We start from the raw sequence: 25,799 nt of genomic DNA on the forward strand, positions 1-25,799 counted from the left end.
TCTTCAGGGCAAGGTAGGAACTGGAAAGACCTCTCCTTGTCTTTTCAGTTTCTCCCTTGCCCTGAAGATGGCGATGGCGTAGTTCTTTCATGAATTCCATGAGACTCCGATAACCAGCTCAAAGGGGGGGGCACGTAGTTTCGGCGCTGATTGTGTTACTGGACTAATGAGACAGCTGCACTCTGAATTCTGTCCTCACTCAAGGTAAATCAGGTCACTTGTCATCCTTGATGAGATAATACTGGTATTCCACTTGCAGACAAAATCAACCTTATAATCTTTACCTCGGTGCCGATGGTAGGCCCATAGCTCAGAGTGTAGGAATGTCATGAGAAGTATCCTATATTGAAAGAGACACATACAACACATACAACATAACTTCGATGAGACTGTCCTCGCTTGAGTGCTGTGCCAGGGTCTAGAGGAGGTGACTGTCCTCGCTTGAGTGCTGTGCCAGGGTCTAGAGGAGGTGACACAAAGAGACCAAGGACATTATGACTGATTTGGATGGGACCAGAGGTTCCAACACATCTCATCAAGCCATGGTGGATGTGACAACCGAGTTGTCTGATACAGGAGCTATGAATTCTCAGAATGGGTTCCAGTTGTGAAGAAACCAAAAATAACGCATGTATAAAAAGACTATTGACTTTATTCATCAGTTATATTTGATTCTCAAGTACAGGTTTTCAGACGTGAAAAAGCAGGACGGTATTGTGATGTCAATGAATGCATACAAGCACATTTCTGAGGTACAGTATGCCCAAGTAGCACCCTCCCTATAAGTGGCTTACAGTATAGTCCCTTTAAGCTACATGTATCTGAAATTCAAGTTGAATTCATCTGACAAATAGATATATTAAACACGTTTTCAGCAGTTTTTCGAAACATTTGAACAAAATACATTATATCACAGACTAACAATAAAGACGACATTTACTTCTGACTAAAATGCATCAAAGGACAACTAACAAGTTCTGGTTCTAGTCTATATATAGATAAATAAACGTCAAGAATAAATAAAGACTTTATCTTTATTAATTCTTGGTAAAATCTATGGAGACAATTGTAGCTTACAACAATACAAGATAATAATGAGATCTATAATGAAACTATATACATATACATTTAAATGATGTATAAAGCATAATGGTTTTGATATTTTTTGTGCAGGAACAAATATTTTGACTATCTAAGCAAATCAACCCTTCCAGGCCGATGACTGCAATTGAACTAGGCACGAATCCCAGTCAAGCCAACTTGATTTTTCTGTATCTCTTATACTGATATAAAACATATCATTTCTCTGCAACACCAGCTCTGAAAGAGTTAACATGTCAAATGCACCTATCAAAGGTCGTTCGAACATAAGGGTGCAAATCTGACTTGTGCTAAAGTGTGTTCCCATGAGCTGTTAGTAGGTCACCTCGACATCTGTGACCCACTATCGGCTCCTGCAAACTATACTATAATTCTGCTACATACAATTATTTTAACAAAACGTTCGGCATTATTTGCATTCTAAAAGATGGTAGACCTTTCAACAGACATCTTACCAACAGCTTGTAAAATTTGAACAAGTATATCTCAAAGTGCCACCTACATTTGTAGATACTTAAGACCAGAAGGCTTTATCAGCTAGCACCTACTACCTACTTGGATAGCTATACATACAATTTCATAAAGCAAACTGCAGGCCCCCCGCCCCCCACCATATTCTCCAGCCATTGCGTGGGTAGACCTACTGGCCTTGTGACAATGTGCGACATATGTTGGAATCAACTCACAAAGAGTCATTGCCAGGTCCGTCAACATCTTTCATACTGCCAGAGCATATCTGGTAGAGACACATGGATTCAGAGAAAGAACCCCGCAGCCCTCAGCCCCCAACCCCTAGCCCTCAGCCCCAAGCCCCAGCCCCCAGCTCCCAGCCCTCAGTCCCAAGCCCCAGCCCATGTCCCAGGCCTTAGGCTTAGTCTCAAGCCCCAGCCCCCAGATCCAGCCCTCAGTCCCCAGACCCTCAGATAGTAGTCCTGCAGGTCAACTTCAAAAATAATTCTGAACTTTTCCGGGTCAGCCTCTATGGCCCATAGCATTAGAGACTGACACCACTTTTTGGCACAGATGGAACCATTAGCACCATAACACCCCCTATTCAAGCTTGGGCAGCTTCTTCACAGCAGCTGTCTTATTGATGGGACCTTTCCTCGGGTCAATGATCCGCTGGTCTGGTGGGATGTTCCTGGAACAAAAATAAAGATACCTTGAAAGGTTTTAGAAACTTTCAGAATATTTTGCCTCCAATGAATTTGATCCAAGACATAAACAGACTACCATGAGAAGGTACCGACTGAGAGCTTTTTAACACATGGTCACATCTAAGGTTTACCAATGGAGCCATCAATATATGAGAGCTTTCACAGAAATGGTCTTGGTAATAGGTTTACAAAATGGTACCATAAGAAAGTGCTCAATGTGAGCTTTCCAACGACTGGCAAGAATCAAGAAAGCTATAGTCTTTATCTATTCGTTCAATTTGTTGTATAGAAAATGGCAAAATAAGGCCTGTCGACCAGTAGACAAAAAAGATGACTAAGGCCACATACCTGGTACTAATCTTAGGCCCTTCGTCATAACCGTCCCCTCTTGGTGTACTGTGTTTGTATTTCGTCTCGAGGCCGGTGATCGTATGTTTTGCTGCGCTGATTTCCGTGTTGTACTGTTTCCGCTCTTCATTAGCTTTGTGATATGCCTAGGAAGGTCGGAGGAATACGTCAAAACATTTCAAAAGAACATCCTTTAATGGCAATCAAAGCATTCATCCCAACTTTACTTGTTCAAATGCTTGAGACAAGGATGCAACATTGATTTGAAAGGCTGGACATTGCTTATAGGGTGTCCTAGGATGGCCTTGCCACATTGAGGAAGCTGTAAGTTGGATGTATGGTCCATCAAGCCCAATTCAGAGGTGGCCGTTAGTCGGAGGCTGGATGTACTCGGAGAGGTGGTTGTCCTCGACTCGGTGGGGTGGGAAACCCTCCGAGAGTGTGCTGCTGATTCCACAGATCGTTGTCAGGTGATCATTACCAACACTAACAGGACGAAATGAATGGGTCTTGCAGAAGTTGTACAAGAAGTAATCGGTACCTTAGATTCCTGATCAACACGCCACTCGATGTCTCTCAGTTGGTTCTGGACGGATCCCTTTTCTCTCTCCATCATTCTGATGGTCTGATGAGTCACCTGATAGAGACAAACAGAGATTTTAAAAACTTGAAAGACAAAAAATATCATAAAATGGGTTTATACCCCTTTGAGGACTTTGAGTCAATGCCGTAAACTGCAGAAATTGGAACAACATTTTCAGATTCATATCCAGAGTCCTTCTTCTTTTTTGCTTTCAACTGGTCAAACTTTTACATTGTTGGTCCTCAAGAAGATGGCAGAGTGACGCAAATCTGCCTCTGTTCCCCAGAGCTGTGTACTCCGGCCAGGCCTCCCACCAATTGGCAATCAGAGGACATTCTTCCAGGATGTGTTCTGGTGACTGTTCAGAGAAACCACATTAACAGAAGGCAGATTCAGACAGGCCCAGTTTTTGTAAATGCTTTCTAAGGCGGCAGTGTCCAGTTCTGAGACGGAAGAGTGATCCTTTACAGTTACAATTGTGAAATCAGTGGTCATGACTACCGTAATGACTTTTGACATGTGGCTTATCAACACTTCACCAAAGCAAATCGACCGACATCAAATTGTCTGTAAGGAGGACACAGCCACATTCGAGAAAACAGACGTCCACAAAATGTTTAAATCTAAGATTCTCTAACGAAAGCTAAACTACAACCTCTACAACCGTTGATCAAAACATATACTAGAAAAATCAATCTGATGAGTCTAATTTTGCTTCTTTTTTGTATTATGTTTATGGACTATGATTGCAGTTCTGGTCATAAGCAACATGCCTTGTTGCAATGCAACATTTACATTCTGTCACTGCAACTAGAGCACATTTCAACAACAAAGAGGTTGTACGTCGTGAAAACTGAGACATGGTTTGTATGAAATGTACTATAAATGAGTGTCCACATACTAACGTCTCTATATCAAAGTCTGAAGTTTACGACGAAATAATGCTGTACCCCAGGTAGGCCTGGATGGGGTATCGAGCACAAATGTTGCACATAGCAAGGAATGTCACTTATGAACAGAACAGTAGCTTGTTAATGTTAAACAGTGTCTGAAGCATGTTTTTTTATTTCAAATTCATGTAATTTTATCTTGGGAGCCCTTTCTCCGGAGATTAACCGGACATACACATCACACTGGACAAAGGAAGCTGCAACATGGAACAAGGTTCTTGGAAACATTTTGCACATCCAACTATCACCATGTGACAATCTACAGGTTCAACCCAACCTCACTTTCAGTGCAGTCTTGGGACTGTACTGACAAATGTTGTCCATTAAGGAGAGGTGTCCTGATTACAGAGGTCAAATTGTGAAGAAATGACCCATTTGGAATCAAAATCAATGTCAGGGTTTTCTACCAACAGAGGTATCTGCTTAGGGAGGTTCAACTCAATACTTGAAATCTGTTTTTTAAGACTCTTGGCTTCTCAAAAAAAAATTTGTTCGCCAAAACAGTAAAATTTTATTGATTTTTGGTCGACTTTACAAATATGACAGTGTCAAGTAATTTCTGCCCCATATTTTGCCAGAACTGCTCCCCGCCCTTTTCCGTCAAAAGGAGAAAATTTCCCCGCCCAAACCCTGGCAAAAGCACTTTAGTTCGTCCCACACTGAGAATGAGGTTATAACATGAAAAGCAACATGCGAATAACGGTGAAATATAGCAGCGAAATTTGCAACCAAACGCAGACCTCTTTTTGGGGTTGTCGACGGTTGGACTGAAACTAAAGTCAAAGCCAGATATCAATAGAACGTAACCATGGTAACTGAAACAAAGGATTAATAAGAAAAGGATGTGGTGTGGAGATTGAACAACTTGATGGATACTGGTGTAAAAGGAATTTTGGTCCTGTGGATAATACTCCGGGTAAGCAAAAACTGGTTTAACTTTCTTGAAGGACTATCACCTCACGCTAACAAAGGGGTGTATTCTACAATTGGTAACAACACTCCAGGAAAAGCCAGTCGTGTACATACCGCCATCTGCAAAGCCGTTAAAAAATATCAAAATCAAATTCTAATATCTTTTTCAAAGGCTAAAAAAGTGTTTTTCAAATCGAAGGTGACCTTTCACACTTTATTCTAAGTCTGGATCCTAGATCCAAGTAACAAACAAAACTACCATTGAACAAAACCACAATCAAGCTATGGAAATAAGAATTCATTATTTCTAAGGTAAAGATCTTAACGCGGCCACCACCAAAATCAAAATACTTGGAGTACAAATCGCGACGGACAGTAAGATACTACAAGTCAAAACCACCAACCCAAGAAATGAAATGAATCAGCACGAAAAAGTGATTTGATAAATTCTAATAGAAGTCCATTCACCAATAGTACTGGCTGTAACCCTGAAAGTATTCCATGGCTGTTTACTTTTCCCATTGTGACACACTTTATCATTGTTGCCACCTCTCCGGACAAATTTTTTTCTTTAACATTTTTAGATTTATTTTTTGCAGAGACATTCCAGCTTTAAACAAAAATGTTTTATCAGGTTTTGGAATTTCACAAAACAAGACAGAACCATTACCAAGCCAGTAAAATATTCAGGGTTACAGAAAAAATATAATATCGAACATAAAAGTCATATTTTCTGCCCTGGCTTTTAATGACTACTACTTACTTGGTCCTAGAGGTAAGAATGAAATAAGGGTGAAAGTGAAAAAAGTTATGACTTGAAAGTTGATTAAATTTATGATAGCAAGAACCACACTACTTCCTTTTTGGTGATGATAAGTTTTTGCTTCTATCTAATTGTTGAATTGAAAACCAAGTGTCTACTTAGACACTATAAGTGTCATATCCAAGGCCCAGTTGCCCAGGGGATTTCGCAGGACCAATATTTCGGCCTACTTTAAACATTTTCTCAGGCAATGAAAATGCACCTTCTCATGTCCTGTTTATAAGTCAGGCCCAAATCAGTTAGCTAGATTAGGCGGGGGGAAATCGCAAAGGGGTTTTCAACCTGCAGTTTACAGAGTCTGTCAGAGACATACAATCATGTACTTACATCTGTAAAATCTATCTTTGTGAATATTTCTTTCTGAGCCTTGCCTTGCACTGAAAAAAAAAAGTTGCACATTAGAATATTTGAGGGCATACCAATTTTTTTACACATTATTTCGTTTTCTTTTTAGAATATCAGGGCATTCTCTTCCAGCACCATTAGATTAAACACTTTTGATGCATGGATCCCCCCCCCACCCCCCTTAAAAGATATCCAAACCCAAACGATGACTTACTGTCTTGTGAGGCCTTCTTTGCCATGTCTATCTTATCTTGTAACAGCAGGATCTGCTTGTCCAACTGTTGATTCATCTCCAGTTGTGTCTCAAACCTCGTCTTCCATTCGTTACCTAAGAAGAGGAACAGAAGATACAAGTATTCAACAAAAAACAAAAGCGTAGGAAAGGATACCCACTTTTTTCATTAAGGCAAGAATAAAAGGAGACTGAATCCTGTATGGCTGAAGATGAGTCACTGGGCCGATAGACCAACTGGTGCCTCACTATACATGCTATACTGGCACGCAAACATGCTCATCCTGCCTTGGAGGAGGAATACCCCCTGGAGAATTACACATCCAAGTGGAGAGCAAACGCTTGAGAAGAAGAACATCAGCAGTCACACAAATGGGAACTGGTGCATTTACGGATAAATAAGTTATATTGTGTCCTCTTCTTTCTCTGAAGCAAATAAACTATCCCTGGCAGATAATTGTGAGTGGGGAAGAGCCAGATAAATGTGTATCTATGTTATGTTATAACAATCAGAAGGATAATAACAAACACACCAAAAAAAGACTGAAAACTCAGCTTGTGAAGTGCACACCATGAAATCCAGGTTAGTGTGATTATGTGAAAATGCGTTGTCCCCGCAAAACAGGATTTCTTCATCCCATTTATGACAAGAAGACAAAACCAGGCCTTTTTCTCTTATAAACCTGGCAGTCATCTCTTGATCCCCAGAGGTTTTGTTTCCATTGATGCAAGGTTCGGCCACGTGGCCTCGAGTCTCTCGATGTCCCAGCATGGGCAGTTCTGGAGCACATGTTACATTAACAACAGTTGATGCAAATGATAAGAATCTCGATCTGTATCAACAATAGAGTTGTAAAACAGTCCTTCCTAGAATAGAGGACAGTCATCACACACTTTTACCCCAAATAAAAACTTACAAAAATAATCGCTAAAATCATAATTTTCTGAAATGAAAACAAGACCTTCATGTTCAGAAAGAACTATTCTTTCTCACTCCTGGGATTACATTGTTATAAATATGTTGGCGTTTTCTGTTATAAAACCTTGTAAAATTCACTTGCACCAGTTAAGTTTGTCTGTACTGCATGCTGATTATACATAAATGAGCCTAAAAAACCGTCCGACAATTTCAAAAAGCTTACGCCACATGCAAACCTGTTACCGAAGTCGCATCGAATATATATTGTTTTTACCCATATCTAGTTTTGTAGCATCTGAAAATAACACAATTACATGGAATTTTCTTTGTCAATCTGATGAGAAAAAAATCTCTGTCGATCTCCGTTCAGTTCTAGAACACAAAACCAGATTAAATTCAGAAAGATGGCATACCGTCCGTATACCAAGGCAAAGATTGCAATGAAAAATTGAAACAAAGAGATCCTTTACAAAATCCATGAATTGAAAGAGATGGTTTAGATAAATGTAGAAATTTCTATAAAGAAATTTCATAGATTTTTTACAACATTTACAATGTAGTGTTTTAGATTCCATATAGATTTTGTAAAGGCAATTTTCTTAGAAATAAAAAAAAACAAATTCTTGTCGTGGACCGTACATTCCGTATGACAAACTTCGTTTGGTAGAATTACATGGTGCAAAACAGCACTCGGTGTGAAAATCGTGCAGGAAATTTAGTTGGGGTTTTACAAGATAATCAAAGTCAATGGTGGGAAGCTGGAAGGTAAATTAGTGGGATAATTCATGGTCAGGGTCATTAGAAAAACATCATGCCTCCTGGTAGATAAATTGATCAAAAGGCTTTGTTGGCTTTCTTGGCTTATTTGTTTACATCCCCTAATTTGCATGATGTTTTCCTAATTGTAATAACTTGGTATCACGGCACAGGCACGTAAAGATAAGAGCTCAATAGCCCCTCAATCGACTGACAAACACACCCTTACTGACAACACACACCAAATAACTGACAAGTGTGAACTTAACTTCCACATTTGCAATTACTTCAAAGTTCAAGTGTAACTATGTTGCCAGTAAGGGTTCATTTGTGAGCTGATTGAGCTCTTATTTTCACCTGCCCGTGATCACAACACATACCTTCCTCATCGATGTTATCGATCCTCCGCTCCAACTCATCTACCGTCATCTTTAACTCAGTCGACGACTGCTCCAGCATCTCCCTGAAGTTACACCAAAACAACCACACTTCAGACTGATTAGAATGGGTATTTACACTTAAGCACTGAAGATTTTACGAGATGCCAGATCACAGCAGTCTGGAACACTGTAGCAGTAGCACTTTTACTTACACTTCCAGCATCCAGATAGGTATCTAAGCCAGTTTGAAGGAATTTTCTTGCAATACATTACCACAATACCAGCACATTTAGGGCCTAAGTTATGCAAGATAGACACAACTGAGTTTTCTATGACCAATTCTGTACTGTCACTATAAAACTAAGTGTATACAATGTATACAGATACATTTCCTTAACATTAGAACATAAAATTCTATCAGATTCAGGCAATTTCTCGCATCAAAAACTATATTACCGCATTCCTAACATATTCAAGCATAAATTAAACTTTATTTGAACATACTGCATCTGCTTCTCTTGCTGTAATTCGGCACGAAGCCGTTCCAGGTCATGTTCTTGCAAGTTCGCCATGTTGTTTTATTGGTTTCTAAGGAAAAGTCTTGCGCACGTTTGTCCAATCGTACTTTAGAGGTACTGTTGAGTTGAGCGAGACTATAGTTTATACCCTTTAGTTTCTCGGGTGGCATTACACAGTGGGGACGGAGTCCGTTTTGTCCCCCCTTCCCCGCAGAGAAATGTAGTTCTTAAGACACAGGCCGTTTCCATGTTCGTGAATGGATCCAACCTGTTCCAAATACTAATTACTTTGACGCCCTGGTCTTAGTTTCTATCTGCAGAGGGATCATGGCGATTTTATGAGCCTAGAATCTGTGCCAATTGAAGTGGGTCTCAATCCCCAGTTTGGCCTCAATATGTAACATACCTTCCATCTGCCACGCGAGGTTGGGCGTAGTTGTGCGAGTGTCAATCATGCTCGTCCAAATTCTAGGCCATCCAGCGAAAATATAGTCGAGATGACCCCATGTTTTCACATCAAATAAAGAAACTAGATACGTTTGGCTATCTGCTGGTGGTGATGGCATTCCCAAATCATTAATTTTGAACCGATTGAGGCCGGTTTGAAGATCGCAGCTATCATGTCATTTCTTGGTCAATTATTTACCATTTTCAGGAGCCAAGTGGTGTCAAAGGTGGCGCCACCTATCGGTGAACTTATGAATTAAATGCAATGAAAATGCTACAGACTTCTCTGGATTCATATGAACCCAGAAATGTGTGGATTATGGTGCCTATGATGTATGATTAGGCCACAGCAGGAACTGAAAGACTGCTACGTGTGGGTTGCCCGAGACCTATTTGATGCTGCCCTTGACACCGTCCTCCGTACTGTGTAGTGCTACCTAGTGCAGTTATAATGTGTGTGTGTGGGGGGGGGGTGCCCCTTATCGAAATAGTTTTGTAGCCCTCTCACAGGTCTAACTCTTCGCAAATGCCTCGGGCTGGAGAGCCACAGTTGTGATATGGGTAATGGGGGGGGGGCTATCATTTTCTTGTTGTTGGACTCAAACCTTTAAGGAGATAACCGAGATTATCACACTATGGCGAGTTCTGCCCTTCCAGGCTCCTCAGGGTAAAAAACCCAGCATATCCACCAGTACAGTACTGTGGTGTTTGGGACACCCTGTAGAGTGTTTTAACCTATCCTCCAAGCACAACTTCTGAGATGGAATTATTGGTATCATAAGATACACTGCATTGTCAGCCATCTCTCTATGCTAATCTCAAATTATGAGCAATCCAATTGATCGCTATCAGTAGAGATATTCTATCGATGTTCAAAGAATACACAAAGTAAACAAATCATACTGCTTATGAATCTAAAGAGATTTATTGTCATAATGCAATATCTATCAGGAATAAAAACATCTTTTTACATTTTCTCCCATTGAATCAAAGTCAAATTCAATCGAAATTATCAAATTGGGTCCCAATGTCATGTCCTTGATAGAGAGGATGCACTTAGTAGAGAGGTGTCCGCAAAGGGAGGTTCAGCTGTAGACCAAACAAGCCTATCGGCGTCTGATTCACAATGTGGTTTGTGAGGAGTGTCATAGTCGTCAACAGTGTAGCTTACGTATTTCGAAGACCAGTGGAATTGGCGGCGTCAAATTATTAGTGAAATTTATAATTTACAAATTACAAATTACAAATCGTTTATTGAAACCGTGTAAAAAGTTACATTTTACATAAGATGAAAGTACAATGACCATAAGCATGATGAACTAAATAACTGGTGTGACATTGTTGTGGATTTGGTAGTGTGCAGCTGGAGGAGTGGACAATGTCACAACCAGGGTTCCTACATTATGTACAGTGGAACCTCCGTTAGTAGACACCTCTCTATTAAAGACAACCTTTCCAATAAGGACACTGGTTTTGGTCCCAAATTGGTTGTTTCCATTCAATTTTGACTTCTCTAATCAGTCTTTGGGTGTTCCGAATGCTTGACACATTTCGAACATGTTTTGGTTGGAAACAACCCTACAGTCTTGCACTTATGGCTGAATGAATGACAGTGCATTTTCGTGTAAGCTCGGTGACGAAATGCTGCGACACTATTCGTCACCAACATGCTTGATGGGTGGTGCCATCTGCACAAAGGACGATGAATTAAATAACTGATGTGACATTGTCGCTGCATTTGCAGGTGTCCACATCGAGGAGTAGATGATGTCACTACATGTACCAGGGTTTGTACTTTCATATACAGTGGACCTACTTTTTGTGGACACCTTTCTATTGAGGACAACCTCTTTAATAAGGACAGTAGTTTTTGGTTCCAAATTGGTTGTTTCCATTCAACTCGACTTCTCAGTTTAGGACACCTCTCTGCTAAAACAGCACTTTTCAGTCCCTGGGGCATTTCTGGAAATTTCATGCTATAGAGCAATTGGTTCAGCTAAGTGACAAGAACAGTACTATAAGACGGTTTTAAAAAGTTGAAAATTATTTATTTAAATGACATATGAATGGTTCAGCAGTAATTGGCAGTGTGCATTATGTAATGAAATATGATTTACATAATATAACATTTTTGTGACAAATAGTACAGATGATGGATAAATCGATACAGTGGATAGCTGTTAGAATATGCAATACATGCAATAGCATTTGTTTTTATTGAGATTTTGCGAGAACCAAGTGGTATTTTGACAAGATAATAGAAAGCCAATAACACTACAAGAACATGACTTCAATACATTGACATTGTAGTACTTGGTATACTAAAAATATTCAAAGATGGGTATCTTGAGTTAAAGTACAAGATGTATGAATGAAGGAGGCACTCTGGTAAGAAATGGTGTCGCTAATGAAAGATTAGAATTAAGACATATCTCTGTATTTCATGTGGTGTACTGACAAATGGTGCAGTTTGTTAGCAATTTTGTACATAGTTGGTGTGTCATGTTTATTCATACATCTTGCTATATAAAAGCGAGTGAGAGAGGCATTGTGACATTAGAGTGTTGTATATCTATAGAATATGTGACCCGTCACAGCAAAACCAGGTACATGTCGCACAGAAGATGAGCCTAAATGACACCAGGAGATAATGGAAGAAATTGATGTGCTCATATTTTACAAAAGGCAGACAATAGATAAATGAACAAACAGTCCGTCTCAACCTGCCAAGCTCAGAGCGACATGCGCCTGGTTTTGCTGTGACGGGTCACATATACAAAGTTTACATAAAACAAGATTTGTATGTTTATTTAGGAGGAGTACAAAAGTTGTATATAAAATGCCGACTTCATAATGATTTATAGGACACAAAATTTGACATGACAGCATTTTATAAAATATGAATAATCTATAATGAGAATAGTTTTGTAGCACCAATGATTTGAAAATACTGAATTTATTTATTGCATGAAAAGAACACAAAAAACAGGACGATTACATGATTGTCACATGCTTGTCACATGCGTGAAATATATTGTCATGGATGGGCATTGGGAACAAAAAGAATTGCTGTTATCAGCTGCATTGGTAGCGATTGCTTTAGCTGATTTTCAGAAACTGACAGGAATGAGAATGTTGATATAGTGTTGAAAAAATATTTTTATAACATACATTGCATTCAAATAACACTAAGAAGTAGACGAGTACTAATTTCGCACACTTGAAAATATATGGACATTGACTGTCACTGGTAGTGGTAGTAGAGTAATTACATGCCATCAGCAGCACTAATTCAGACAGTTTTCGCTGTGCTTCAGTAACTGACTGGAATGACTAAGTTTGATTGTGCTGAAATGATACATAATAACGTACATTGCATAAACAAAATGATTACAAGATTTGTACTGTCTTGAAATATATGGACAGGGACAGTCACTGGAAGTTTGACATGCCATCAGTTGCACTGCTCCCGACAGTTTTCACTGTGCTTCAGTAACTGACTGGAATGACTAAGTTTGATTGTTCTGTATTTGCCTCCATTTGGATTTTGTGAACAAAAGTTACTAACCTTGTGTAATTGAAGTGTCGAATTCGCCTTGGTCGAAATGATAATACAGTAAATAAATCTATTGAATGTTGCTGAAAAGAAAACATTTACTACGTTAGAAGCCATGTACATGATAACACCACCACCACCATTATCAATATCATCACAAGTCAACTGGGGAATATGTGTGATATTTGTTCAAAACTTGCGTATATGGTATTTGCAGGTCTATTGTATTGTAACATATTTTTCACTTTCAAAATTAACTTTTTTACTAGAAATTATGAATCAATACTAACCGTAAGAAGCGTATGAAATTACAGAAGGCCTTCGTCGAAAAATGTAATGTACTTGTACTCATTCGTGTCATTAAACCTGAAAGCAGCACAGCATAACAGTGAAATTACCGTGACATCAATGGATGTCAAACTAACGTAGTGACGTAAATTTGAATTCGAAGTGCACAATTTCACAATTAAGGTTTTGAACACATTGAGAACTGAAAAACTTCATACAAATGCTTTCACACCAATGATATGATTGTGGCGCTCCTGATGAGGTATCGCCCTCTGCTAAGCAGCTTTGGTCGTAACTAGGGTAAATGTTTTTTTCAAGTGATATGAGCGATGCAATACCTTAGTTACCACCAGCGCCACGTAGCAGTCAATGAAGTTGTGCTGGTACCCCATTAACGTCATGCTTCAAATTTGAAGAAATTAATATTACCTTCATTAAGTACGTAATTTACACCAGGCCTTTGTCGAAAATGTAGATCTCGAAGTCTAACTGTATTAATGAAAGAAAACATCAATGTGACAATATGGTCTACTATTTATGAGGGGGAGAACGGGTATTTTCGGGACACTGGGATGGGCCGAAAATAACTGTCGGGATTCGGGATAGACACCCTTATTTTAGCGGGATTCGAGACAAGCCGTGTTTTGCGTCACGATTCAGCTAAAATTGCATATTGGGAAACGGGATAAGCCTTTTTCCTAACGGGACGTCGGGACAGTTACCCCCCCCCTTCCCCGTTCCCACCCTCATGACATGTAGCATTGATTGATTGTATTGTAGGCCTATTGTTACTCACAATCTATTTTTTTGTAATTGATACTGGTAGTATCAATGTGAAATATGCCACACGTTGGGAGCATGCAAGGCCTAGTACAATACACCATCATCACAATCAAATATTTCAATAATACACTGTCAACGAGAGTGAATGTTCAACCATCAATCACGTGCATTGTAGTGTAGCCTACATCCCCCATGACGGCTTGCGCCCCGCTGACACGACGAGCACATGGCTGAGCCAATCCATCGCCTATACACTACTTTACAAAAATCGACACCTACTGAAACTTTCACTAATTATTCTCGGAAATGTACTTTATCGTTACATCAATAAATGCACATTCGAATTTCAAAACTACCACTTATTTTTGCCGTGAAACTGACCTGAGTTATCGAAACACCGTCACTACGAAAAGAGGAAGAAGCAGGTCCGCATTTATCGAAATATTGCTAAATATAATTGTCAAAATGTCGACCAAATTACCAATTAAATCACAATAAACTTATCAAATGTTCACTCATGCCTTTGGGTGAAAAAATACTGATTTTTCAATCATTCTCAATTTTACAAATCACCAATCACAAAAAGAAATAATGATGCAATTACCCAAAATAGATGAGATTTGACCACTGGTATAATTCCGCCATCTTGGATATCGGCATCGTCACCACCACTTCAAATTCTAAAGTCTTATTCAGGCCTAATGTGTCACCTGCTGTGGTAAAATGGCTTGTTTTATCAATAAATAACAAAATATGATCTTTGTAAATAAAATCGGAGATCTTCTGGTGTGTTTTTATGTGAATTTATTACGAACTATCAATGCAGCGCAGGGCAGCCATCGTGTTCTCATGCGTAGTGGCGATGCGATAGCCATCCGCGGCACTGCTTTTCAAGATGGTGGCAATTGCCCAGTGCTAGAGGCGTTGTAAGGAAAATTGAGAACAGGCCCCTAATGAATGAACTCTCAACGATATCGATATATTTTCGTAATTCCAGCACAACTGTTCAACAATGAACGTCCACCGACAATCCCACTTAACGAATATTAATATCAATTCATATCATGTATCTTAAAACGCTTTTATTTCATTTTAAAAAGAGTTATCGAGTGAACGATGACCTCCTACCGTACCCTCGAAATAAACAGCCAAAATGACCACAAAAACACCTTTTTAGAAAAAAACAGCGATTTTTACGAAATAAATGTCATCAGAGACGAAACTAGACACTAATTTAGCTAGGTATGCACAGTAATAGTACCTGAAGTGATCGATTTCAAGGAGAAAATACACTGAAAACAACTTTTCAGGAACAGAAATAAGATCACATTGTGAATAATAAGCAGTCTGTACTAGTAATGGAATCCCTTTGAAATGGTAGAACACATCGGGAGCCTCAACAATCCTGAATCACATCAGATATCGAAGCATCTCTTTCAGTTCCAGGATCTTATCCAAACTCTTCTGGACCTCGTGTCGCTGAAAAGAGAAGAAAATGTCTGATCAACCAAATTCGCCTGTCTGCGTTTTGTATGCCGCGGCATGATCTCAAACAATACAGAAATGCCTGTCTTCAGGACAACATCAACAAACTGGAGAGAGCACAACAAGTTGCCACCTTCCGACTTAGACTTGGACACTGCCGCCTTAAACAACATCTAAGAAAACTGGGCCTGTATGAATCTGACATCTGTGAATGTCGTATCTCTGAACAGATGTCAGAACACATCCTGGAAGAGTGTCCTCTGATTGCCAACCGAGCGGAGGCCTGATTGGAGTCCACATCTCTCCAAGAGATGCTATGGGGAACAGAGGCAGATTTGCGTCGCACTGCAACGTTATTGAGGACAAACGGTCTGGAAGTTTAACCAGTCCGGCGCAAAGAAGATCTAGGGGACCTAGAGAACTAGTTAAAAGACTTTTTGATGAGGTTTGCAAGTGACGCACTTCCACCATCCTCGACTCTGTGTAAAGAAGACAATTTTATCAACCCCAGTTGCTAGGAAGGGACGGAATCTCACCTTTTCTCTGTATACAATCTCTAAGTGTTCCTTAGTCGTTGTGTTAATTTTTTCTGTCAAATTGTCAAGTTCGGCCATGAGTTTGGTTTCCTTGGCCTCTGCCAGGTGAAACTGCTGCAGTGGATCAATCAATCCCTGAAAATTAAAAAGACTGTGTTTGAGCTCTCGCTTTGTGTTTTGTGCAATTTCTTACATTTTGAAGGCCACAACACTGCTAATAATGATGTTGATGATGAATGACTTGGATGATAAGCCCCTTAGGCCACACCAATTCAATACTCTGGAGAGCAGGCGAACAGACAGATTTTTCTTCATCAGGGGAAGGAAAACCTTGCAGCGTTTCGAATTCTAGACAGCAGAACCCTACCTTGACTTCCATATAGAGCTGGCTTCCTTCCAAGATGTCCACCTTGACACAACCTTGGGGCGGACTACTGGTCACTGTCACCGATTGTGATCGTGACAAAGTGTTCAGCTCTTCTCGAAAGGTTTCAACAACATCCCGGACTTTGTTATCACAGACAAGATACACTGGAATCATAGATAAGTTTGTTAACTCTTAAAGGGTCTTTTGAGGACAAGGTCACAATCAGAATGCTGTGATAATTTAACATTTTAACTTAATGAACTCTTTGTCCAAAAATTACCAATTGTGAATTTTCTTATAGGGTTGGAGCGGTTTGAGGCAGTTAGCTTACCATTAGGTTTAGACTTTAGATTGAACAGACTCCTCACAGATAATGCAGCAGTTACGATTTTAGATAAAACCTCCATCTCATCTTCAACGGCAGTGTTTCGGTAACAAATCTGAAATTTATTTGGGATGAACATTGGTGGCTATCTATGAAAAGAGGGGGAAAAATCACCCTTGGTGAGATATTTCTGAAGTGAGTTATGCAGTTATGCTCTTACGCAGTTATGCTGAGTTGATATGCAGCAATTCGAATACCTTGAAAACGTTCAGACCTCAAGGCATCAGTATGATGATTACCTAATGTTTACAACTCACCTCAGAACTATCGGGATACTTTGCTAAACAGACACTGGCGACCTCTATCCCACCTCTCAATCGCTGATAGAGCTCCTCCGTCAGATATGGCATGAATGGACTCATGGCACGGAGGGCGACATCTATACACACGTGCAGAGTTTCCAAAACGGACTGTTTGTCGGATACGTTGCCACTTTTGAGAACCGGTTTGATGCATTCCTGAAGAGACAAGATACAGCTATTCTGATAACATTTGTACAATCTTGAAGAAAACTGAATACTTTAGTATCAAAACTGTGACACTTCTTATTGCCGTCAAATTCTCAAAGATATTCATCATCAACATCATCATCATCATTACCCGCGCTGTAACCCTATTGGATTCTGCCAGAGGTATGTAGTCCACTTCTGGCTACTGTCCACATTGGTGGGGTCGAGATCTTTCATTTGGGACCCGTCTCAGGAAAACCAGGTGCATGTTGCTCTGAGCTTGACAGGTTAAAGCGAACTGGAACCAACTTTTCGACTTTCACCGCCCGAGAAAGTCGAACTTCCAACTTCATATTCGAGTTCAGATTTGTAGCTCCGCCCCCAGTGCCCGAGCATGCGCAGTTCAATTTGTTATTATTGAGAATCATGTGAGAATCACGTGAGTCATGCGATCTTTCATTCATGAGTTTTCGTAGTAAATTCCATAGTAGTGACGTCACTCAATGATTGACAGCTAGGCGCCATGTTTCATTCATGCCTCGTTCTGATCACCCGATACGCGGGAAATGAAAACGAGGTCATACGAACTGGCTCGGCGGTTCCAGTTCGCTTTAAGACAGACTGGTTGTTCATTTCACTGCTGTCTGCCGTTGGTGAAATCTGAGATCATAAATTTCTTCCAATATCTCCTGGTGTCATTGAGGCTAATCTTCTGTGTGTCATGCACCTCCTTTTGCTGAGATGGTGCAGATTTACTAAATTCGTTGCGAGAACTTTCTTAGAAGCAAACTAAAGCAACAACAGAAACCTGCCCTGCTTCATACTCACAAGATAGACATCGCATAGCTCCTGATACCAGAATTGATACAAGGCTTTCGTGACCAGGTGCAGGTCATAAGACTGGAAGTGGACGCCACACATTTCAATCAGATGAGACAAACGGCTCAGGATCCACTGGTCAGTCGCACGGGTAGCGGAGGAGACCTACAGAGGAGAAGAAATAACCTTTTCATCGACGTGTGTATTGAAAACCTCACTTAAAATAACATTTCGCAAAATCAGTACAGTGGAACCCCGGTCGGCGACCACCTCAGTAACGCGACCACCCCGCGAACACGACCAAAATTCTCCGGTCCCGAATGGTTTTCTCTCTAATTCCCATTAACTGGCCCTCGCTAACACGACCACCCCGGTACCCAGACCGCGACCACCAGCTTGGTCGGTCCCAAACTGCAAATTAACCCCGCTAACGCGACCATGAGGCCTAATTGCCGTAATCAACCATGACTGCATGGTATCAATTGGCACCTTCTCGCAAATCCGTGTTGATAATTAGCACCTCGAACACAATGACCATGGGAATCCATATGAAAATAAATGATGTGTAAGTGAGTTTGATCTTGGAGGAACTATACTTCAAGTATAATTCCTCCAAGGTTTGATCAAATGTAAGCGCAAATAAAATGAAGAATAAACTTTCTTTTCGACTCACGGTTTGTTTTTTCATCATTTAGTATTAATGATGTCAAGAGGCATGCACACGTAGTTTTTAGGACAAATAAATTATGTTGATTAGTAAGAGTACCGATACTCAAAGTAAAGAATGCTTACTACGTCGTAATGTTGATAAAATACGTTATTAAAAAGATGATTTAATCAGTACCAGTTCAAATTGGCTAATGTTAAAGCAGGAAGACATCAGGAAGAATTCTCAACATCTTCTCACATCACCTCTCTCAATGTTAGCGGGAATATTAGCTTGACATCAAGAAGGGCAGCTGCCGATGGTGTGAATTACATGCTTGTTCTAATTAGCATGCTCAAGTTTTAATGTAATGTTTGGTCTAATTAGCTCTCGTCAGTTTATTTACTCATTTACATAAGTTGCAAATTAAACGCAAAACACTCAAGAAAATGATTTTTTATTCGTAATATACACACAAAATTATCGAATCACCCGGTGGCGTAGTCATTAATGCATGTCAATGTACACACAGCAGGACGATGTTTTGGCGGGAAAACCTACTTATGATTCTTAAATTCACTAACGCGACCACCCCGGTAACACGACCACTTCGGCTTAGTCCCTTGGGTGGTCGTGTTACCGGGGTTCCACTGTACTTGCGGGATGTACAATGTAAAACAACTGGCCTGTGTGGCTCTTCAATGGCAATACTCAAGCTTTTGAGTTCTCTTACCTCAAATTTACTTGAAGGTTGGAACTCCACTGTGTTGATGAGATAAAATCGAAATGCCTGCCAGATCTTGTTACAGAAGTTTCGGTAGCTTTTGACATGGGTGATGTTCATGTTGATAAACTGGGCTGTAAAAGGAAAATGTGAAAAAATCGGGTAAATTGCCACACGGCCCGAAGTCTTATTTGGATCTGACTATGAAAATTTCAGTTGAAATAGAACATTTGTGGCCCGCTCTACCAAAACTAGGCGCTTGTCGCATCTGAACTTGACAGGTTGATACGGACTTGTTGTTCATTTCCCTATTGTTGACCTTTTGTTGAATGTGACCAAATCAGTTTGTAATAGATTTCACAAAAGATCAACTATAGGGAAATGAACAACAAGTCCGTATCAACCTGTCAAGTTCAGATGCGACAAGCGCCTAGTTTTGGTAGAGCGAGTCACATTTACCGTGTATAGTTCAAGCTCTAGAGTTGAGTGGAAAATGTATGGGCCAATTTCACGCCCACTTCGGGCCAATATTACCCCATTTTACGGTAGTGACCGAGCACGGAAATGAACCTACAATGTCTCAGTCATAAGACCACAAGTTTCAATCTACCTCTTCACTCCAACTCCCCTTGACTGAAACACACATCAACGTTTTTCTTGGCAATTTGGATCTCAACTTCTACTTTGCTTTGGTCATAGTTGGCATTTTGCATAATGAGGCCCGCCATGAAAGGGTTCATTTTCATCAAACATACCTTTGAAGTTATATGAACACAGCGCAAACCTGAGCGCGTCGGTTCCACACTGGGGTATCCCCAACGGGAAGTCACTCTTCTGCCCCAACTTTGCTTTCTCAATTTCTCTTTGATCCAAGTTGCTTGAACCGAGCTGTTTTTGAAGATCCTACAAAGAGGAGAGAAAGAAAGAAACCAAGAGTAAGGAGGCCGGTTTCGGAGAATTTTACGTCTAAAATGGTGTCTTCTGCTGTGAAGACGTCATCAGCACAGCCTTTATAGACGAGTTATAAGATAGGCCTACTTTGAATAGTTTCAGGACTTTCTTAAGGCACCAGCAGTCACACATCATTCATTACACAGCAGACGTACCTGGAGTGATATGCCTCTGATGACATCCAGGGGGTCTATCACATTCCCCAGGGACTTGCTCATCTTTCTACCATGCGAGTCCCGTAAGAGGCCGTGGAGTAGCACCTGCAGAAAAGATATTTATCATAAGGAGACGGTGCATAGGTCTTCTGAAAACAATGACCAAAATTTTGCAAGTTTTCATCGAAATCGATGATTCTGTCTGACACAAAACGTGCTTTCTTTTGTCAATGAATAGTGGGTTCAAACACTGATATAATCTAACGTTTCTAGATATTGGATATTGTGAGAAGATTATGCGTAATATCACAACTTTTGAATGGGAATTAACGTCATGATGCAAATGACAATACAACACACGGCATGGCGATACAATATCACGCAACGTTAGTACTACTCATAGCTAAACCAGACGCAAATTTTTCCAAATATTTCAGTTTAATATGTCCTGAAACCTTTCAGAGACCTCAGGTGAGCCGCTTAACCAGTGCTACAATCTGAGCATTTCTGACCGGTACCCATTTATACACCTGGGTGCAGAGAGGCAAATAAAACAGAGAGACCAGCCTACATTCTCACACCAACAGTGGAGATCGATCCTGGGATCTCTTGACTGCCAGTCGAGAGTCCGAGACACTACACCACAGCGCCTCATTACAACCTCTTAAGCTAAATTGCTGTACTTACCTTTTTGAATGGCAGTTGTCCAGTGAGCTTCTGGCCAAGCATGACCATCCGAGCCACCCAGAAAAATAAGATGTCGCTACCAGTCTCCAGTATTGACGTTGGGTAGAATGAGTCCAACTCTTTAGTCTGTAAGTAAAGGTCACCATCATCACTTTGATATTGCTTCCAATGAATAAGGCTCCACAGAGGGTACAGGTTTGCAACACAATAGAAACAAGGCCCAAGGCCCTCCCATTACAGTGGTGGAGGGGTACAATCGGTAATATCGGTAATATCGGTAATGTCTTTCATATAGTATAGGAGGAAACCAGCTCTTTGGAATACTCACTTTCTCTGGCCATCCAAATATGGAGAATGGGAAGAGTGCTGAAGAGAACCAGGTATCTAAAACATCCTCATCTGAAAAAATATGTCATCATGATCAGAAAATGACTATAGTTGTATCAAGTTAGCAACAAGTATAATTAGAGTGGAACCTCCCTTAGCGGACACCTCTCTATCAAGAACACTTGTTTTAGTGCCGAAGTGGTTGTTTCCATTCAATTCGACCTAGACCAAATGAAATTTGCGGAGTTGGGGATTTTGATGCTCCAGGTGATTAAGACACCTACCTTGTACGAGCCTGAACTGTTCAGGACCTACACAGAGTTTCTCACAGGCTCTCTTCCTGGCTTCTTCCTCACTTCGACCACTCACCCAAACATCGGCGCGATTCTGAAAGAAGCATTCAAATGTTTGAAATGATTGATTATTTTCATCATCATGTGTAATTGTGTAATTTGAGAGCCGAGCACAGGAGTAATTTTGATTAAATTTTCTGAAAAAAATGGAAATTTTGCAATTTTTATTTTCGTCAATCGTGGTTATTCGCGAAATCATCTACAAAAATAAAACCCCCACGGAGGTTTGGCGTTTTATAGTGGCAGGATTTCGATTTCACTAACCTGATCATCTTGAAGGGACACAACCTTGTACGCAGGAATACGATGACCCCACCAAAGTTGTCGTGAAATGCACCAATCCCGACTCTTCTCCATCCAATTATACCAAATATTCTCATGATTTCCCGGCAAAATCTCCAAATCTCCATTCCTCACGACGTCCACGGCCTGTGCTGCCATCTCTTGGCAGTTAATGTACCATTGTTCCTTGAGGCGCGGTTCGATCACGTCCCCACTGCGACTGCAAATTGGCACTGTCATTTTATGGTCCGCCGTCCCTCGGAATAAGTCCAGTTGCTTCAACGTTTCTTCGATTTTCCGCCGGCATTCAAATCTGTCCAAGCCCTGGAGGATATTAAAAAGAGATGTAAAATTCTATAGAAATCAAAGAATGCGCAAGAAGAAATATCATGACAGGCTCCTCCCTTCTGTAACTCTACATTCATACTAAAAGCATGCAATTGACTTCTGATCTAAATCTAAGACGAGGCCTTAAACTTACTTCAAACTTTGGAAAGACGTCATTGATACGCCCATTGTCATCCATAATGGACAATAGGGGGAGTTGATGTCTAGTTCCGACCTCAAAGTCTGTGTGGCTGTGTCCTGGAGTGATTTTCACAGCACCTGAAAAAATAAAAAGACACGATTAAAAAAACGTAGCGGGTAAGATGAGGAGGTTGGTTTTATGGAGACCGTTTTTTTCTCTCCAAGTAACAGAAGTAAACAAGATTTTTGCTGAGGATGACATTGAGATTAACTAACCTGTGCCAAATTCCCGGTCCACAAATTCATCACAGATTACAGGGATTTGCCGATCACAGAACGGATGCGTCAGCATTTTGCCATGAAGATTGGAGTAGCGGTGATCATCAGGATGGACGGCCACAGCCGTGTCACCGAGCATCGTCTCAAGGCGTGTTGTGGCAACTACAATCTCCTCGCCTGAAAAGATATTAGTATTGTTAGCCGATGGGAATTGGTCAAATCCAATGGGTAACTGGTCATTTTCAATGGGTAACTGGTCAAATCCAATGGGGAACTGGTCAAATCCAATGGGGAACTGGTCAAATCCAATGGGGAATTGGTCAAATCCAATGGGTAACTGGTCATTTTTAATGGGGAACTGGTCAAATCCAATGGGGAACTGGTCAAATCCAATGGGGAACTGGTCAATTTCAATGGGGAACTGGTCAAATCCAATGGGGATCTGGTCAAATCCAATGGGGAACTGGTCAAATCCAATGGGGAACTGGTCAAATCCAATGGGGAACTGGTCAATTTCAATGGGGAACTGGTCAAATCCAATAGGGAACTGGTCAAATCCAATGGGGAACTGGTCAATTTCAATGGGGAACTGGTCAAATCCAATGGGGAACTGGTCAAATCCAATGGGGGAACTGGTCAAATCCAACGGGGAACTGGAATGAAACTCCAACTTTGTTTCCAGTGAATCAGTGTCAAAAATGTAATGGCTGGTTCTGGCAGGAGCATAAAATAAATTGACACCATCCTGCCTAAGCCATTGGCCCTTTGATCAATAACGTGGAAAATGGTACCAAAAATAACGACTTACGGGCCCAAAAAAACAACCATTTTAGACAAAAGTTATCCATCATACCTGAGCCAACAACCTTATATGCAAATGATTTGAGAGTTCCGAACTCCACCTTTTTCTTGTGACCAGGAACTTGTAACATCGTCCTTCCAAGAATTTCCTTCTCATCAACCTGCAATTAAAGGACGAGCTGTTTAATAAGTGACAATTAAAGGGCCAGCCAGCTAACCAGTAAGCAAAAATGGGTCAGACAATTAATTTGTTGTCATCAAGCGCATTGATTTGGACAGTTTGCAAACAGCACTTTTGATAGAACCTCGGGTCTTGTGATTTATATTGTATTTTGGGCACAAGTAGCAGTTCCTGAGATTTCCTCAAAATAGCCCAAAGTCATAAAGACACTCACCTCAATATCTGAGATCACAGATTTTAACTGACATGACCAGTTGACCAACCGATTGCCACGATAGATGAGCCCTTCATCATGGAGGTGAACAAAAGCTTCAGTAACCGCCCGTGAGAGTTTCTGAAATGAATGACATATCTGATGGTTACAACGGTTCTATCTCATCAAAATTCATGATTATGATTAGGAGACATGTAACTCTGGACGGCAAACTGATGACACCTGGACAAAGAAGGGTAACCGTTCAAATTTTCAAATTCAATTACAAAGTTCAATTTTTTTATGAAAATTACACAAATTTTTGTATTTGAAATTTACTAACGGGGTCCATTGTGAAACGCGCCCTCGTCCAGTCTAGTGACGATCCCATTTGTCGCATCTGCTCATAGATCTGATCACCTTTCCTGCATCAAACAAAAAATTGTCTTTTAAAACATACCAAACAAATGTAAAAGTCAAAATAGATCAATGATGACAAAATAACAATATTTTTGACGGCGACTGTAGTTCAACAGAATCTAAGAGTGAATTTGAATCTGAAAGAGGACATTTCAACTGGTAATCGTTTTTTGGATACTCACTCATTTTTCCACTTCCAAATTTCATCGACAAATCGCTCCCTCCCAACATCGTATCTCGTCCTCTGTTGTTCTTTCCATAACTTCTTCTCCACAACGACTTGGGTGGCGATGCCAGCATGATCACAGCCGGGATTCCATAACGTGACATCACCGCGCATACGCCGCCTGAAACAAGAAGGGAAGGTTCATTCTGGGGTCACTCATAGAAAGATGATAAAAAAACTGATGGCCAAAAATCAATTGTGCATGTACTTACCATCTGATGATAGCGTCTTGGATGGAATTAGTAATTGCATGACCGAGATGTAACGAGCCAGTCACATTTGGTGGTGGCAGACACATCACAAAATATTTCTTCTTTTCATTTTCCTGAAAGAGGAATTCAACGCGTTTTACATTTATTCCCTGTATAAGCTGTTATCAGTATATTCACTCTGCGGTAACTGCTTTGAAATTTGTCACATTGGATGCAAAGGATCAAAGGAAAGGCGAAGTAGAGTTAAGTGTCTTCCTCGAGGACACAAAGACGATACAGTGGTGATCTTTTCGAGAGACATTCTGAACACCATTTACCTTGATTGAGTATTCAGGAGTAAAAAATCCACTTCCCTCCCACCAGCTGTACCATGATGCTTCAACAAATTCTGGATTATATGCCTTAGGGAGAGGGATAGAAGTATCTGAAAAGATGTAACTGAAAAGGTAGGGTAAAGTGCCTTGCTCTAGGGCAGAATTGGCAAGGAAGCAGCAGACATATCATGGTGGTCGTCATTCTTGATTCATATACATGTAGTTTCTAAATATCAATAGAATGCAATGACCCATCAATGCCTTGAGTGATGTACATGAGGAACCTCTCATTGCGGACACCTCTGTTATCGGGACAACCTCTGTATTAGGGACAGGGATTGTTGCCTCAAATTGGTCAAATGGGACAATCCCTTTTGCCATGTGATATTTCTTTTGTGTATCTTTCGTAATTCTTCGTCAAAATATGCTCAGCAATGTTAT

General features: G+C 40.5%; 2 protein-coding genes across 7 annotated transcripts in view; both read right to left on the minus strand.

The window, feature by feature from the left end:
* Positions 1-1,926: 1,926 nt before the first annotated feature.
* On the minus strand, positions 1,927-9,095 carry LOC135493968 (coiled-coil domain-containing protein 169-like). 2 transcript variants are annotated; one of them, XM_064781669.1, is made up of 8 exons: positions 9,011-9,095; positions 8,507-8,589; positions 6,434-6,547; positions 6,202-6,251; positions 4,880-4,912; positions 3,148-3,243; positions 2,607-2,752; positions 1,927-2,242 (listed from the first exon to the last, which is right to left on the minus strand). In XM_064781669.1, the coding sequence occupies exons 1-8, from the start codon at positions 9,076-9,078 to the stop codon at positions 2,152-2,154; spliced, it is 681 nt and encodes a 226-aa protein (XP_064637739.1). In that variant the 5' UTR covers positions 9,079-9,095; the 3' UTR covers positions 1,927-2,151. The 2 variants fall into 2 exon arrangements, with proteins under 2 accessions (XP_064637739.1, XP_064637740.1); XM_064781670.1 differs by lacking the exon at positions 4,880-4,912.
* A 2,383-nt stretch (positions 9,096-11,478) lies between these two features.
* Positions 11,479-25,799, minus strand: part of LOC135493989 (valine--tRNA ligase-like) — a 39,571-nt gene continuing 25,250 nt past the window's right edge. Inside the window, exons 3-27 of one of the 5 annotated variants that reach the window (XR_010448335.1) lie at positions 25,362-25,468; positions 25,045-25,157; positions 24,789-24,953; positions 24,530-24,611; positions 24,208-24,327; positions 23,865-23,973; positions 23,009-23,188; positions 22,746-22,870; positions 22,247-22,588; positions 21,914-22,016; positions 21,631-21,701; positions 21,303-21,428; positions 20,616-20,720; positions 20,265-20,412; positions 19,519-19,643; positions 18,149-18,304; positions 17,129-17,329; positions 16,818-16,926; positions 16,487-16,650; positions 16,120-16,254; positions 14,480-15,577; positions 13,745-13,804; positions 13,318-13,393; positions 13,040-13,110; positions 11,479-12,819 (exon numbers count right to left, since the gene is read on the minus strand). Coding sequence is in view for 1 of the 5 variants with exons in the window: in XM_064781705.1 (XP_064637775.1) it covers positions 15,509-15,577; positions 16,120-16,254; positions 16,487-16,650; positions 16,818-16,926; positions 17,129-17,329; positions 18,149-18,304; positions 19,519-19,643; positions 20,265-20,412; positions 20,616-20,720; positions 21,303-21,428; positions 21,631-21,701; positions 21,914-22,016; positions 22,247-22,588; positions 22,746-22,870; positions 23,009-23,188; positions 23,865-23,973; positions 24,208-24,327; positions 24,530-24,611; positions 24,789-24,953; positions 25,045-25,157; positions 25,362-25,468 (2,855 nt within the window). In the remaining 4 variants the exon portion in view is untranslated. Of the gene's footprint in view, positions 12,820-13,039; positions 13,111-13,317; positions 13,394-13,744; positions 13,805-14,053; positions 15,578-16,119; positions 16,255-16,486; positions 16,651-16,817; positions 16,927-17,128; positions 17,330-18,148; positions 18,305-19,518; positions 19,644-20,264; positions 20,413-20,615; positions 20,721-21,302; positions 21,429-21,630; positions 21,702-21,913; positions 22,017-22,246; positions 22,589-22,745; positions 22,871-23,008; positions 23,189-23,864; positions 23,974-24,207; positions 24,328-24,529; positions 24,612-24,788; positions 24,954-25,044; positions 25,158-25,361; positions 25,469-25,799 lie in introns of those variants that run through there. The other 4 variants (XR_010448336.1, XR_010448337.1, XR_010448338.1 and 1 more) reach the window with 4 other exon arrangements.

This window comes from Lineus longissimus, chromosome 9, assembly GCF_910592395.1.
Source record: "Lineus longissimus chromosome 9, tnLinLong1.2, whole genome shotgun sequence".
Lineage (NCBI taxonomy): Eukaryota > Metazoa > Nemertea > Pilidiophora > Heteronemertea > Lineidae > Lineus > Lineus longissimus.

Excerpts from the sequence above, each read along its gene's own strand:
- LOC135493968 (XM_064781669.1), bottom strand. The coding sequence starts at position 9,078 with ATGGCGAACTTGCAAGAACATGACCTGGAACGGCTTCGTGCCGAATTA. Across the intron at positions 4,913-6,201 it reads CAAAGATAGATTTTACAGAT|TTTCAGTCCAACCGTCGACA; the intron begins GTAAGTACATGA and ends CTTTGACTTTAG. Across the intron at positions 2,753-3,147 it reads GTGTTGATCAGGAATCTAAG|GCATATCACAAAGCTAATGA; the intron begins GTACCGATTACT and ends CGACCTTCCTAG.